Here is a 13,390-nt window from a genome sequence, read left to right on the forward strand (position 1 = left end):
CGGCTTCATCCCCTGCACCCCAAAGGAGGAGAGGACCCTGTTCCCATGGTGCACCACAGCCGGCATGCTGGCAGGACAGAGGAGGACACCGTGGGCTCCCCGCTGCTCGGTGCCGGACAGCCAGACACTCTGCACCGGCCCCAGAACTGTTGCCTGGACCCCTTCCACCCACCCTCAGCATGGCAAGGAGGGGGCTCTGCACCCTGGCTCCCAAGCTGCCCCAACTCCCCAGCTTGGCCTCCTGGCACAACCCCACCACCGCACCGCGGAGCCGGTGCCCCGACCGTAAGTGCGCGCTGATGCTGCCCGGTGCTTCCGCGCCATGCGGAGGGACCTGCCTCCGCTCCGCCGCTTCGCCCACCGAGGGGCTTTGCTGCGTGTCCACTGCCACCTCCGCCAGCCCGCCCGCCTGCTCGCTGGGACACACCAGCCATGCTTGGCTCTCCCTGCCCACGTGGCTCGTGTCGCAGCCAGCTGGCGGCCGCACCTGCTGCTGCCTGCCTGTCTGTCTGCCTGTCTGTCTGTCTGTCTGTCTCTCCGTGTATCTGGGAAGTGCTCCGCACAAGGTTGATTTCTTAACACTCATGTAGCTTAACGAATTGACAGGCCTTCACCAGAGCCCGTGCCTGAGCTCAGCAGAGCCCTGCGCTGCCAAAATCAGCCTGGCTCCGTGCGCGGTTCCTGCGCCCAGACCCCAGCCACTGCCTGGCCATGCGTCCCTCCACCTTGCCACGGGGGTTCTCCAGACCTTCTTGAGGGGTGCGGAGGCCATGGGACCCTCTGAGCACAGGGTGGGTCATGGGACGCTGAAGCAGCCTGGTGTGCTCTTGTGTTAGAAAAGAGGCGGATCTCTGTAAAGCCGGACTCTTCTTTTCTTCCTCGTGGTAACTCCTTTCCTCTTGGTTTTCCTCCCCTTCCCTTCACCCGCAATAACGCACTCTCTCTCTGGCAGACATCTTTTTCCAGTCCCACCAAAGAAGTCCCCTTGCCGCTGGGTGAGTTCCTTAGCTGGGTCTCCGACGTCAGCAAGTCGTGGATGGGCTTGAGGGGAGCCCGGGACGCGGCAGCTCCTCGGCCGTGCTCACCAGCACAGGTAATGCCAACCTTTCCAGTCTCACTCTTTGGAGCCGGGGTTCCCTGCCGTTCCCTGCCGGGGCTGGCGGGGCTGATGCTGGGGCTTTGGCTGGGTACTGCGCTCTCCCAGCGGTGACGCTGAGATGTCCAGTGGGGGTATCGTTTTCCTCCCATGTGCAGTTTGGGCTACACTTGCCCATGGTGAAGGCTTTTCAGCCACGGCTGCACCCAGCTGCTCCGGCTGCGGGAGGGCTGGCCCTGGTTAGGAGTTGTGGCTCGCCGAGGCAGCGTGGGGGTGAGCAGGCTGGTGCAGGGCGGGTGCGCAGCGCTGCCGGCTGGGCTCAATGGCTTCATCTCATGGACCAGTCTCCCTGTCTCATCCCATCTTTTCTGTTCGCTTTGTTTTAGTGTTGCTGGATGTCCATCCCAACTCCCCTCACCGCTGCCACGGAGCCCGTACCCCCGTCCCGGGGCAAGTGGGACCGCATTTGAGGACACTGGGACGTGCTCCCTCTCCCTTTGCACTTGCCAGAGTCCCCGGGCAGAGACTGGGGGCCACGCTGCCTGGGTGTGGGGGCTGCCCTGCAGCACCGGAGCCCCCCCACCAGCAGCGGGGTGCCCTGGCCCACCCGCTGCCCCTGCCCCCTGGCAGCACACAGCCCCCCGTCCCCCTGCCATGCCACGCTCCACCAGGGCCCCGGCCAGGGGCTGAAGCAATAAGTGATGCAGCGGAGGGGCCGTGCCGGCTCGGGCTGTTGGCGCCAAAGCCCCCACAATTGTCCTGGCTGACCCGGTCCCCCCGAGAGGCACCCGTGCGGTCGCCTGGCCCTCCCCTTGCCCCATGCCAGCATGCCTGAGGTGCACCCCCTCCTTCCCAGGGAGAGCCGCCTGGCACAGTGCCATGGCTCGCCCACGGATCTCCACAGCACCTCTCCTCTTTTCTGCCTGCTCTCATTTGCCACGTGTAAATCGAGTCATGTTATTCCTCAGCATTCGTTATTATTATTCTCATTATCCAGTTTTGCTTTTGCATGACATGCTAATGTGGGCAACTGTACTGTAGCCCAGCCTGAGCCAGGGCTCCCGCTCCGTCGGGGCCCTGTGCTCCCCTGATTTCCCAGTCATTTCTCATCAGGGCAGCAGGGGCTGATCGATAATCCAAAAGCATCTCTTTTTGGGGGCAAAACACTAAAACCTGACTTGTATATACCGTGAAGTGTTTGTAAAACATGCAGTATGGACCCATGGCTCTCCCCAGCGAGGTCAGTAAAAGAGATCCTATGAAACCAGCCGGCAGCTCCGCGTGGTCTGTTCGCCCTCGCTGCTCCCCACCGGTGGCCATGCCCCGGCCTCGCCACTGTAGGTGCAGGCTAGGGGCTGCCAGTCACCTCCCACGCCTCCGTGCCACGGGCCGTGCTGTCCAGGCCGTGTGCCGCTGCGGGTCATGGTGGAGCGTGCTGGGGCGCTGGAGGTCTGACCAGCTCCTGGTGCAAGCACTGCACCATTGTGCTGGCCTCATGCGCTGCTGTGCCTGGGCATCCCCCCAGCCCTGTGCTGCTGAGCACGGAGCAGGGCTGTGGGGTTGTCACCGGGACTGTCCCCAGAGCTGCCCAGCTGCCCTGGATGGGCAGTGGTGTGTGTGGGTGTAGCGGGGCTGGGGTCTCTCCTGTGCTGGGAGGCTGCAGCCTCATGCTGGTGGGTCCCCAGTTTTGGGGACAGGGAGCAGCAGCAAGCAGGCACTGCTGGTGGTGTGGAGGCTTCTGAAGCTGTGTCCTTTGCACAGGGACTGATCCATCCCTCTGGCAGCCGGGCTCCGGGCTTGCTGTCCGCCAGGGCGCTCATATGCTGTGCCAACATGTGCTGCTGCTGGGCTGGGGCTGTACCTGCGGGTGCCTCTGCACGGAGCGGGCAGTGCGCCGTGGGCACTCCCTTAGCCTGGCAGTGCTGGAGCCGTTGTGGCTGGGATGATGGTGAGGGAGAAGGGCAAGCTGGTCGGGCAGCCAGCTGGTGGCGGCCCCAGCGGGGTTTGTTAGGGGCAGCCTGGGAAAACCTGGGAGACGTCAGCACAGACGCCCACGCAGAGGTTCACTGGCGCTGGCTTGGACGGCTCAAGGAGCCTTTTCCAGTGCTGTGAGCCACGTGCCACTGCTCTGTCCAGGTTGGGACTCCCTGAGCCAGGAGGCTCGTCCTGTGGCAGTGCCTCCCACCAGGCACCATGCCGGGAGCACCGGAGCTGCGTGGGACCTCGCGGGACCCGTGCAATGTCTTGAGGCCAGTGGGAGTCTGCCTGGGAGCAGCGGGACTGTGCTGGGAGCAGCTGAGTGTGTCGGCACCTGGGTAGGGAGCCCAGGCTGGCCGGGACAGATGGCAGCAGCTTGGGAGCACGTTAATTGCATTGTGTGTCTGCAATTAGCAGTGGCGTCCCTCCCTGCTGGCCAGCCTGCAGCAGGACGTGGCCGTTGGACACAGCTGGGGTGGAGGGGTTGTGGGGGACGTGCATCCCCTGTGCTGGGATGGACAGGCTGCTGTGACTCGGGATGGCTCCATGGGGCGACAGTGAGGATGGCTCCCTGGGGAGGGCACAGGCAGCCCAGGTCTGTGCTCCACCTCAGATAACTCCCTGATCCCACCCTCCAACTTCTTGATCCCCCCTCAAGGTTGGACACTTCCCACAAGCCTCATAAGATCCCTGAGACCCCTCTGCATCCAGGGCTAAACCCCATGGTCCTGGCTAGAAGCCCCCCACCTACCCACAACATCTGTGGGGTCCAGCTCCCTTTCCCCGGGTGCGAACCCCCCCAGTTCTTGAACGAATCCCTGGGGACCAGCACCTGTTTGCTGGAGGGGACCCCCCTCCCCACACACCCCTCAGCTGTGTGCCCACCTTGGCCCCAGCATGGGGACCCTCCCCGGCCTGGCGGGGTGCTGGGTGAGCCAGGCTCATGCTGAGCAGGAACTGCTCCACCCGCAGGGGCAATGGGTGAGCTGGGGATGGTGGCATTCCACCGTGGTGGCTGGAAAAGGGGCACAGGAGGGTGAGGTGGAGAGGGACACGCCGTGCATCCAGGCTGGCTGCTCCCCGCTGCCTGCTGGGCATGTGGGGCCACCAGCGGCCTGGTGTCGTGGGGCCAGCCGTGGGGTGAGCTGTGTGGTACATGGGGACAGTCTGTCCTCCCACCTAGCATGATGTTCCTCATCCATCTCCAGGCATCCCTCACCTCCAGCTGTCTCACACTGCTTCACGTCACCTTCCTGATCCCCTGGGACCCCCCAGTTCCCTCCCAAAGCCCCTTCCCATGGGCAGCATCTGCCTCCCATGCGCTCACCCTAGAGCCGCCTGGCTTCCCATGGGCAATGGCAGTAATGGTGTGGAGCCAACAAGCAGCATCTGGCAGGGCTCAGCATCAGCCAGGCATGGCACAGGCAGCGTGACGGCAAGTGGCAGTGCCAGGACAGTGGCAAGTGGGGCATTTGCCCTGGGGCTGGCAGTGGCTTCGCTGCTTGCTGGTCCTCAAAGCAGTCACAGGCCGAATCACACAGCACAGCACTGCCGATGGCTCAGGGAGAAGAAATGCGCCATGTAGGGAAAACAGCCCCCACTCCCCATGCTGCCATACCTCTGGGTGGTGGGAGGGCTGGTCACAAGGGCAGCTGGAGTCTGTGGGGCAGAATGCAGCTGATGCTCCAGGTCTGCCACACCGGGGTGGTTGGGTGAGCAGGGTCTGGGGCAGAGCAGTGGCAGTGGCTGGCAGCGCTGACCTGTCCCATCACTCCTTCCGAGTCGATGTGGCGGAGAAGGCCTGTGTCTGTCACCCTGCTGGCTTTGGCACAGCTGGCTGAGGCTGAGTGCCGTGTGAGGAACGACGGGGGTTGGTGACCAGGCAAGAGGGAGCAGCAGCTCAGCCGTGAGCAGTGTCGGCAGCCATGAAGCTGCACTGCACACCAGCAGCGATCTAGTGAGCATGTAATTGGGCCAAGCTAATTGTGAGGGATAACTCTATTATATTCCCGTTTTTACCGCACTGCAGCTTAGCTTGCCCCTCTGATGCATGGGCCAGAGTTCTCCCCTTTCAGGCCCTGCAATCTAAACTGTCACGCAGCGTTAAAACCGCGGGGCAGTGGCAGGCGAAGCGCTGAATGGCGCGCTGGCGTGGCTGTCAGGCAGCCCTGGAAGGGCTCCCTCGCCCCTGGAGCAGCCACCCGGTGCTCACTGGTGTCCACAAATAGCCTGTCTGGCGGGACTGGTGGGATACTTGCCGGGTGGATGCACCACATGGTGCTCCCAGGTGTGCCGTGGCCAAGCCAGGCTGTGCCCGGGCACCCTGCAGGCCATGGCCCTGCTGTGAGGCTGGTTCTCACACCCCAAGTGCGTGGGTGCTTGCCCATCACTGCCTGAACGGTAGCACTGTCAGCTGTACTGCCCTGTCCTGCAGTAGCCGCCTCTGACCGTGGCCTGGCACATGGGACCTGTGGCTGCTGTCACAAGCAGAGCCGCAGCAGCCAGCTTGGCCCTGCTGGCACACACCAGCTGCCAGCTCCGCGTGCCTGCCGCCCCGGGCACTGCTGGCTCCAGCCCGCAGTGTGCCGCTCTGGGAACTCTCTGTACAGCTTACCCAGCAGCCACAAAGCTGGACCGGCCTCTCCCACGCCCCCCCCTCACTGGGGCACTAAACCTTTCTTTAGGGAGATCAGCTGCCTAGGGGACAAGTGCAGGGACCTGAGATCCCTGCAGTGCACAGAGCCCATTCACTGCAGGCGGGGTCCCTGCCTCTCCCCAGCAAAATCCCGACGTGCACTGGCCAAGGGCAAGCACTGCCTCGCAGTAATGTGCCTGCGTTTCTCTGTGCCGTCAAGGAGCACAGCGTGGTCTGTGCCAGGGGCTGGTGCCAGCTGGGCTGGTGAATCCACCCCTGTCCTTGCTGCAGGTCCTGGAGTGATGGCGCTGCTTGCTGGGGAGCCTGGCCCAGGGCTGCAGCCATTGCGTTGCCCATCCCACCGGGCACCGGGCAGCTCTGCAGGTAGTGGTGCTGCTGGGCACATGGCCAGGGTGCCCACGGTGGGGATAGCGATGGTGCTGAGCAACCTCGGGGTGCTCTGAGATGTGCAGCCGCCAGTGGGACCGTGTGGGCAGTGTGGTGTGGGGACCTGTGCCTCCCTCCTGAGGCACCGCGTTGCTGCTGTCAGGCAGCTGCAAATCCATTTGTTCCGGCTGTCATGTCCCAGGGTGTAACTGGCTGGCGCTGCCCACTGTGCCTGGTGGCTGTCCCGGGCCGGCAGCTGAGCTGGGGCTGGGGGCTGCTCCAGATCTGACGTGCCGGGGCAGGCGGCAGCTGTGGGGAGCCTCATGGCTGTTGCCATTGCCAGCACAGGCAGCACCAAGCATGTGGGCATCCCTGAACTGGTTTGGGGTTTGCTGCTTCTCGTTGTCTGGTGTCTCTTGGCATGTCCCCAGGACTCAGGTGGCCAGTCCTGCCTGTGCAGGTGTGATGCCGTGCTGTGTCTGGGACAGGCTGGCAGCAATAGCTGGGGTTCCATCCCCACCAGCCTGGGCTGGGTTTTGGGCTCTGTTGCTGAAAGACCATTGCCCACTGCAGACGCTGTGGTCATCAGGCCTCCCTGTGCCATTGTCCACCACCCAGCTGTGGCAGCATCCTCCAGCTCCCCGGCAGCACGGGTTCCCTGTGCCCAAGCTCCAGCAGCAGGGCTGGTGCCATGCACTGCAGGCATTGTAGTCCTGCCCTGGGGTGAGGGCTCACCTGTGGGGCACACGGGACCGGTGGTGTGGGGCAGGAGTGCTGCAGAACCACAGCAAGTGATTGCACCGGTCTGCACCAGAGCTGCCACGACCTCTCATGCCTCAGTGCCCCCCACCGCACCACCCTGCTCCCTCCCCTGGACACTCGCCTGTCCCCAGGGGAGGAGGGAGCTGAGCCACAGCCTTTGGCTTGGCCAGCCGGCGAGGAGCACCAGTGCCAGCTCCAGGGGTGAGCAGCCACAGCTGCAGTGTACGTGGGGCTGCGGGACCCCACTGCAGCATATGGCATCGTGCACGCAGGGTCTGCAGTGAATGCACATGCCCGGGAGCATCTCTGATGCCCTGCTGGCACTTCAGCTAATGAGAGGCTGCTACACTCCCTTCCTAGCACTGTGGAATATGGTCCTTTTCCTGTATTTACTCAGGTTTTGGGGGGTGAACAAACATCCGTCTCTTCCTGACCATGTTCTTGGTGAGCATCCCCCTGCGTCTGGAAGACATAATCCCTGGGGAGCTCATTGCTTCTTGCAGCCCCTTTCGCAGGCGCTTTGGTTTAGCTCTGAACTCTGCAGCCAAGGACAAACTTTGCCTTTTCCCCACGACCTCATTTGCCCCGTGCCCCGGTTTGCCCTGTGACTTGCTGCCCTGCACACCCAGCACCAGGTCTTGCTCCCACCCTGGGAACCTGGCTTGTGCCTACGGGAGGCAAAGTGTTGCCAGGATGTGACCTCACATCACCTTTGCATCCCAGAGGGGTCTTGTCCTGTCCTGTTGTGCATCCCCAGGGCCCTGACTATGTTTGGTAGGACCTGCCACTACCATGAGCCCAAGAGATGCAAATTTACTGGGGCCGGATGCTGCAGCTCTTGTGGTTGCAGCTGGCATAAAGCAAATTGCTCGGTTACACCGGCAGAAGGAGCCGTAATGGTGTGCTGCAGCCCGCACCCTGAACCCTGCAGCCGTGAGGAGGCTCCTGCAGCTGTGACCCGCATGCCAGCACAGATGGGCACAGCACGGCAGCTCTCGGTGCACAGCCACGCCTGACCTAGGTGGGCTGCAGGAGCAGGTACCAGGCACCAGCCTGGCTCTGCTTCCCCTCTTCTCAGCAATTTGCTGCTTTTTCTGGCATGGTTTCTGACCAAAGCCCTGCCTGCTGCTCCTCCTCAGCAGCTGCATCGGTAACCGCTTCCTCCCAGTGACCCCCAGCCTCATCCAGCCCCATTTTCTGCCATGTACCTGGCTGTGATGCTCAGCTGTGTTACCGGTGCCTTGTACAGGGCTGCTGCCATTGCTTCTGCATCGAATCAGTTTTATTTCCCTTTTATCAAGCCCACGGTCCTCAGCTGTTTCCCCTTGCAGGCAGAGCCTGCGAACATCATGGCACATGGTCAACCTATCCTTGATCAGGTCTTGTGGTCATCACCATCTTCATGGCACCACCGTAACCTGTGTTCAAGCTTTGCCTCCTGCTCCTGCCGCCTTTCTGGCAGCGCCCACACTCTCGTTCCCACGCCTCAGCAGCCGCCCTCGCTGCGCCCCAGCTAAAATGAACCAGGGGTCCTGAGCACCAGGCTCCCTTGCTCCTCTGATGAAAGCCTCGGAGCTGGCTGCATCTCCCCTTCCTCCTTCCCCTCCCTGGGCATGCTTCTGCAGCTCTTCATGCTGGATGCAGTCCCTCGCCGCAGGCTGGAGCTTGTCCCAGACCCTGCTGTTCGCTGTGGCATGTGCATTGCTTGCTCTGGCCTCCTCCAGCCTCTCCAGGGCTCTGGCCGCTGGCACTGTGCGCTTTCCCATTTTCCTCCATGGGATTCCCAGTGGCATCTGCAGCATTACAGGCTGCTCCCCCTCGTTATGCTCAGCCAGGTGACCTGGCAAGGCATTAGCAGGGCTAATGACAGGTTAATTGCAGGGCTCTTAGGACTGTGTAGGAGTGTGGGCATCTCCCTCAGCCTTTGGGTACAGGCATGGTGTGATCCCTCCTGCAAACCCAGCTTCCCAGTTGGGGCATGGAGCAGCCACTGGCATCTTCTTCCTCCCCCTGTCTTCGTGCCTGTGCGAGCAGCGTTGCTCCTAGGCTCGTTTTCACGTAGCATCTCCTTCCACTTGTTGCAGCAACGCAGCTGAGCTAACAGCACCAGAGCTGGGAACAGCTGCAGGCTCTGCACAAGGTGTGCAGGCTCTGAGCTTGCCAACAGCTTGGACGGCTGGTCACAGCCAGAGGAGATCTTGGGGATGTCTCCAGGGGTTCCTGGGCTGGCAGAACTCAGGCAGATGCCTCTTGCCACAGGGCGGTGATCTGCAGCAAGGGAAGGGCTCGTAGGGATGGTAATGTGTTATCATTCTTACCACGGTGGCCATACCATCCCAGTCTTTCTGACACTGGCACAGAAGCAAAGGAGGTTTCCGCTGGGAAGACCCTGGTCCCTGTGGGAGCTGGTGGGGAGGGAGGCAGGGGGCAGCCACCTGCATCTCCCTGGGCCAGGCTGCAGCCTGAGGTGCATTTCGGGGGGAGGGGCATGCAGCTCAGAGGATGCCATGAGGGGCTGCTCCTTGACCCCACCAGCCCCACACAGCCCATGCCCTGGCCAGACCCTTCTGAGGTGCCCCAGCCAAGCTCTGCCAGTGTCCCAGCCTGGAGCAAGTCCAGCCCCACCGCTGGTGCCCGAGGGTGGCAGACTGCACTGTACCTGCAGGCTCTTGGCAAAGCATGCCGAATGGCCTTGCCACACCGTGCTCCCCACAGGGCCCTGTTAACATAGCCCCTTTTTTGCCTCGGCACGTGCTGGAGTGGGTAGTATGTTGCACGTGGACACGCATGCCCAGAAACACGTGCTGTCTGCATGGGACCACGTGTGCTGCTGGCATGCAACTGGGTGCCACAGGCTGCGTGGGCTGCTCCGAGACGCTGCCTGCTGTGGTTCGAGGGGCACTGCCCAGCCCCATGCCTTTTCTTCTTGTCCAAGGTGCTGTTGCTCCGTGCCTCCACAGTGGGCTGGCTTTGCCTTCTGGGGTGCTCCGAGGGCATGCAGGGTGCTCAAGGCAGGTTTGGGTTCAACTCATAATGCTGGAAAAGCCGCAAGATCAGGATGATCCCCTCCCACTGCCCCTGCCTGCCTAAGCTCTGCTACCTCCGGCACATAGTGCCTGCCCCCAGCGAAGGCACCCGCTGTGCTGGGGCAGAGGGGCCTGATCCTCGAAGAGGGTCCCCCGTGGAGAGTCGGCCAAGTCATGACAATCACACCAATAAATGCCGTGCTCCCTTTATTAAACAAACAGGTCATATTTATAACTTAAACCGACTGCTCACCTGACTTTACACACAAGTGATTGGATAAAAGTCTCTGGGCCACGTGGGGGTCCGTGTCGCTGATCGGTGAGCATGCTGCAGGTGCCTTATCAGAGTGTGCCGATGAGAGTGCGTTGATTTCACGGTTCCCAGGACTTGCTCTGCACCTGGCTTCTTCTTTGTGCATAGCTTGTTTTCCTTCTCTTTCCTTCTCCCACTGCTTGTTCCCAGGACAATTTAAAACTGCTCTGCAGCTTCAACTAACAGGCCTGGGTTGTCCAACCCAGACAATGGTAACATATGTCCTCGGTCCTTTAAAAATCCCTCTACAGATCCTGTGCATGGGGCTAGGGAAATGGAGTGGTTGTGGGGTCAGTGGAAATATGAGGCAGGCAAGCGGTGCAGCCCCTGGCCGGGTTGGGAAGAGCCGTGGGTCAGTTTGCCATGGCTTGGTTTGGGCTCAGCCAGGCGCTGGACCATGGGCTCTGCAGTGTGTGGCCTTACGAGGGACAGATGTAGGGACACCAGGGACCAGCAACCAGAACAAGCTGAAGGGGCTGGAAGGTGTAGCTGGCAGCAAGTGAGATCTGGGAGCAATCCCAGGTGAAAAAGGGTCAGGAAATTCAGGAGAGCTGCAGGAATCACTGTGTCGAGTGGTGCTTGTCCCAGCAGAGGAGACAGAGATGAGCAGAGCCGAAACCCACAGGTACTGGCGATGGTTGGTGGGCCAGTGCCACAAGGCTGGAGCAGAGGATGGAGGTCGGGTGTCCCGGCCAGGGGTGCTCTGTCCTGCCTGGTGAGGATGGGCCAGCAGCTGCCCCTCTGTGGGGTTGGCAGTCCCTGCGGGGGGACACAGCAACACCCCCAGACATCTGCACTGGTGTGCTGGCGGGGTGGCGGAGCTGCCAAATCCCCACACCCTGTCCCTCTCCTGCTCTCCTTGCAGAAGCGCTGTGCTGCAGATGACACCAGTCTCTCTGGACAGAGTGTGGAGGAGTCGTCGCAGGATGGGGAAGAGATAGAGAGGTACGGGCAGTGCTGGTCACAGCGGGGTGTGCCAGGGCTCCTCGTCAGGGCAGGCCAGGGCTGGGGTCTGCATGTGTGCGTTTGGAAATCTGCACTATGAGGAGGGGAACTGGGCCAAATCCTGCACAGCCCCGGGGGGTCTGGGCCAGCTGCTGTGGGATGGGGAGGGTGCAGGTACATCCCCCATGTGGCGAGCAGGGATGGGACCAGGCGCAGCTGTGAGCGCTGGGTGCTGGGCGCTGGGTTTATCTTGCCAATGACACGGACATGAGGAGAGGTACTGCCTGCAAACCTGGCCGAGGCACCCTTGAGGGGCGTCCCCTGCCGAGGGGCATGTGGGGCTGGGGGCGGCTCGGGGATGCCTGCCCGGTGGCATGTAGGCAAGGCAGGGGAGGTATGGCTGAGCCAGCACTGGCCACACCAGTGGGATGGGGTGCAAGGCTGGTTACGGGAAACCTGCGAGGTTGTCCAGGGTCTCCTGGGAGCGGAGCTGCAGAGCTGCCTTCCCTGGCATCTGCGGTGGTCGTCGGTCAGCTGCATGGGGTGCTGAGTGGGGTCACCTCTGTGGTCCTTATGTCCCCTGGTCCGCAGACTCCTAGAGCCATCCTCTCCCTGGAGCAGCACAGGGGAGAGGTGGGCGCTGTGGGCAGAGAGATGCTGGCAGCCTGGGCATCATTTCATCCCTCTCCCATGCAAGAGCAGCCAAGGGGGTCCCAGGCAGAGATGCCCGTGGCAGAGGTGGGCAGGGCAGGTGGCAGCCGTGCAGCCCAGCAGCCCGGTGTGTCCCTGCTGTCTCCCCAGAGCGTGGCAGCAGGGCGAATGGATGGAGCGGAGGCTGGAAGTGCACGAGCAGCTGCTGGCCCTGCGGCACTGGCTGGATGCGGTGGAGAAGAGGTTGCCCACCCTGCCGGAGCCTGGCCATGCCCTGCAGGTAATGGGTTCACCCCCAGGTGCATGGCAGCTGGCAGAACCGCTCAGAGCCAGGCAGGACCCAGGCCACGTCTCCACCAAGGCTGGTGAGGTCTTGGTCCCTGAAAGGGATGATGGTGTTGGGCCATGGCCAGCTGGGAGGCCCTGTGGCACAGCCCTGCAGATCTGCTGGTGACACGTGAGCCAGGCAGGGTCCCCTGTTCCCGGTTGCTGCTCCCCAGCCTGACAGTGCTCGCCCAGTCACGCCTCCGTCCCCACCAACGGCACCTTCGGCTGCTGTGGGCTTGGAGCCTGCTGTACCTGGGGTCCTGCTGGTACTGGTGGCATCGCTGCCTAGGTGCCCTGCTGGTGCCACGGCCACCTTCCACTCCAGCTCAGCCGTGTCCCACCGCACTGCTGCCCAGTTGGCATGTGCAGCTGTGCACAGGGTATGTGCAGCCATGCAAGGTGCATGCAGCCATGTCCCCCTGCTTAGGCAAGGGGTGTGCAGCCATGCACAAGGCATGTGCAGCCATGCACCGGGTGTGTGCAGCCGTACAAGGTGTGTGCAGCCGTGTCACCCTGCCCAGGCAAAGTGTGTGCAGCCATGCTCAGGGCCATGCAGCCATGTAAGATGTGTGTAGCTGTGCGAGGGCTGCCCCCTGCCCGGACACGTGCAGAGGCGTCCCTGCTGCCCAGACCCCTCTGCTTGCTGCCCACCCACCTGCCTGCAACCGGCAGAGCACTGGCGTGTCCTTCCCCCAGCCTCGGGCCAGCACAGGCCACCAGCTCCCACCACCCCATCTACGCTAAGCCACGGCGGGAGCACCCGTGGTGGGGGCTGCCCTAGCCGGCCCCCTCCTCGCCGCCCTGCAAACAGTCCCTCGCTGGCTCCTTTTGTTCCGGGCCTGGCCAGCACACGGGCTCCCTCCACACACATGACAGCACAAACTGAAAGGGCCATTCATCGCGGCCTCGGCGCAGACAAAGCCGAGGCCGAGGAGAAACCCACCCCACTCCCGGGATCTGAGGCTACGGATTCCAGCCGACTGCTCTCGCCCGGTGCCCCGCACTGGGCTCCCTCTGCCTGGGGCGCCCGTGCCTACCCCAAGCCCGGTACCTGGGGCTGTGGAGCGTGCCAGGCGAGCTGCCGGCAGGCGCACAGGGCAGGAGGCAGCCAGTTGCTCTGCTGAGGGAGTCAGCTTGTTGCCCCCCTGCCCAGTCCCTGCCACGTGGGGTCCCAGATAGGTGCTGTGGGGCACCCAGGGTGCTTTGCCAGCATGGTGGCTGAACCCAGGGGTCCCAAGGCTGGTGCCTGCTTGCCGTGTGGCAGCAGGGAG

The 13,390-nt window shown here is 62.8% G+C and overlaps 1 protein-coding gene across 2 annotated transcripts in view; it reads left to right on the plus strand.

Annotated features, from left to right (window-relative positions):
- Nucleotides 1–45: 45 nt before the first annotated feature.
- The window catches only part of LOC101915904 (microtubule-actin cross-linking factor 1, isoforms 6/7), a 36,395-nt gene continuing 23,050 nt past the window's right edge, over nt 46–13,390 (plus strand). Inside the window, exons 1-4 of one of the 2 annotated variants that reach the window (XM_055798394.1) lie at nt 46–285; nt 953–1,093; nt 11,062–11,141; nt 11,943–12,072. In XM_055798394.1, the coding sequence (XP_055654369.1) occupies nt 46–285; nt 953–1,093; nt 11,062–11,141; nt 11,943–12,072 (591 nt within the window). Of the gene's footprint in view, nt 286–952; nt 1,094–11,061; nt 11,142–11,942; nt 12,073–13,390 lie in introns of those variants that run through there. The other variant, XM_055798393.1, reaches the window with a different exon arrangement.

The sequence above is a fragment of the Falco peregrinus genome, chromosome 3 (genome assembly GCF_023634155.1).
Source record: "Falco peregrinus isolate bFalPer1 chromosome 3, bFalPer1.pri, whole genome shotgun sequence".
Taxonomy (NCBI): Eukaryota; Metazoa; Chordata; class Aves; order Falconiformes; family Falconidae; genus Falco; species Falco peregrinus.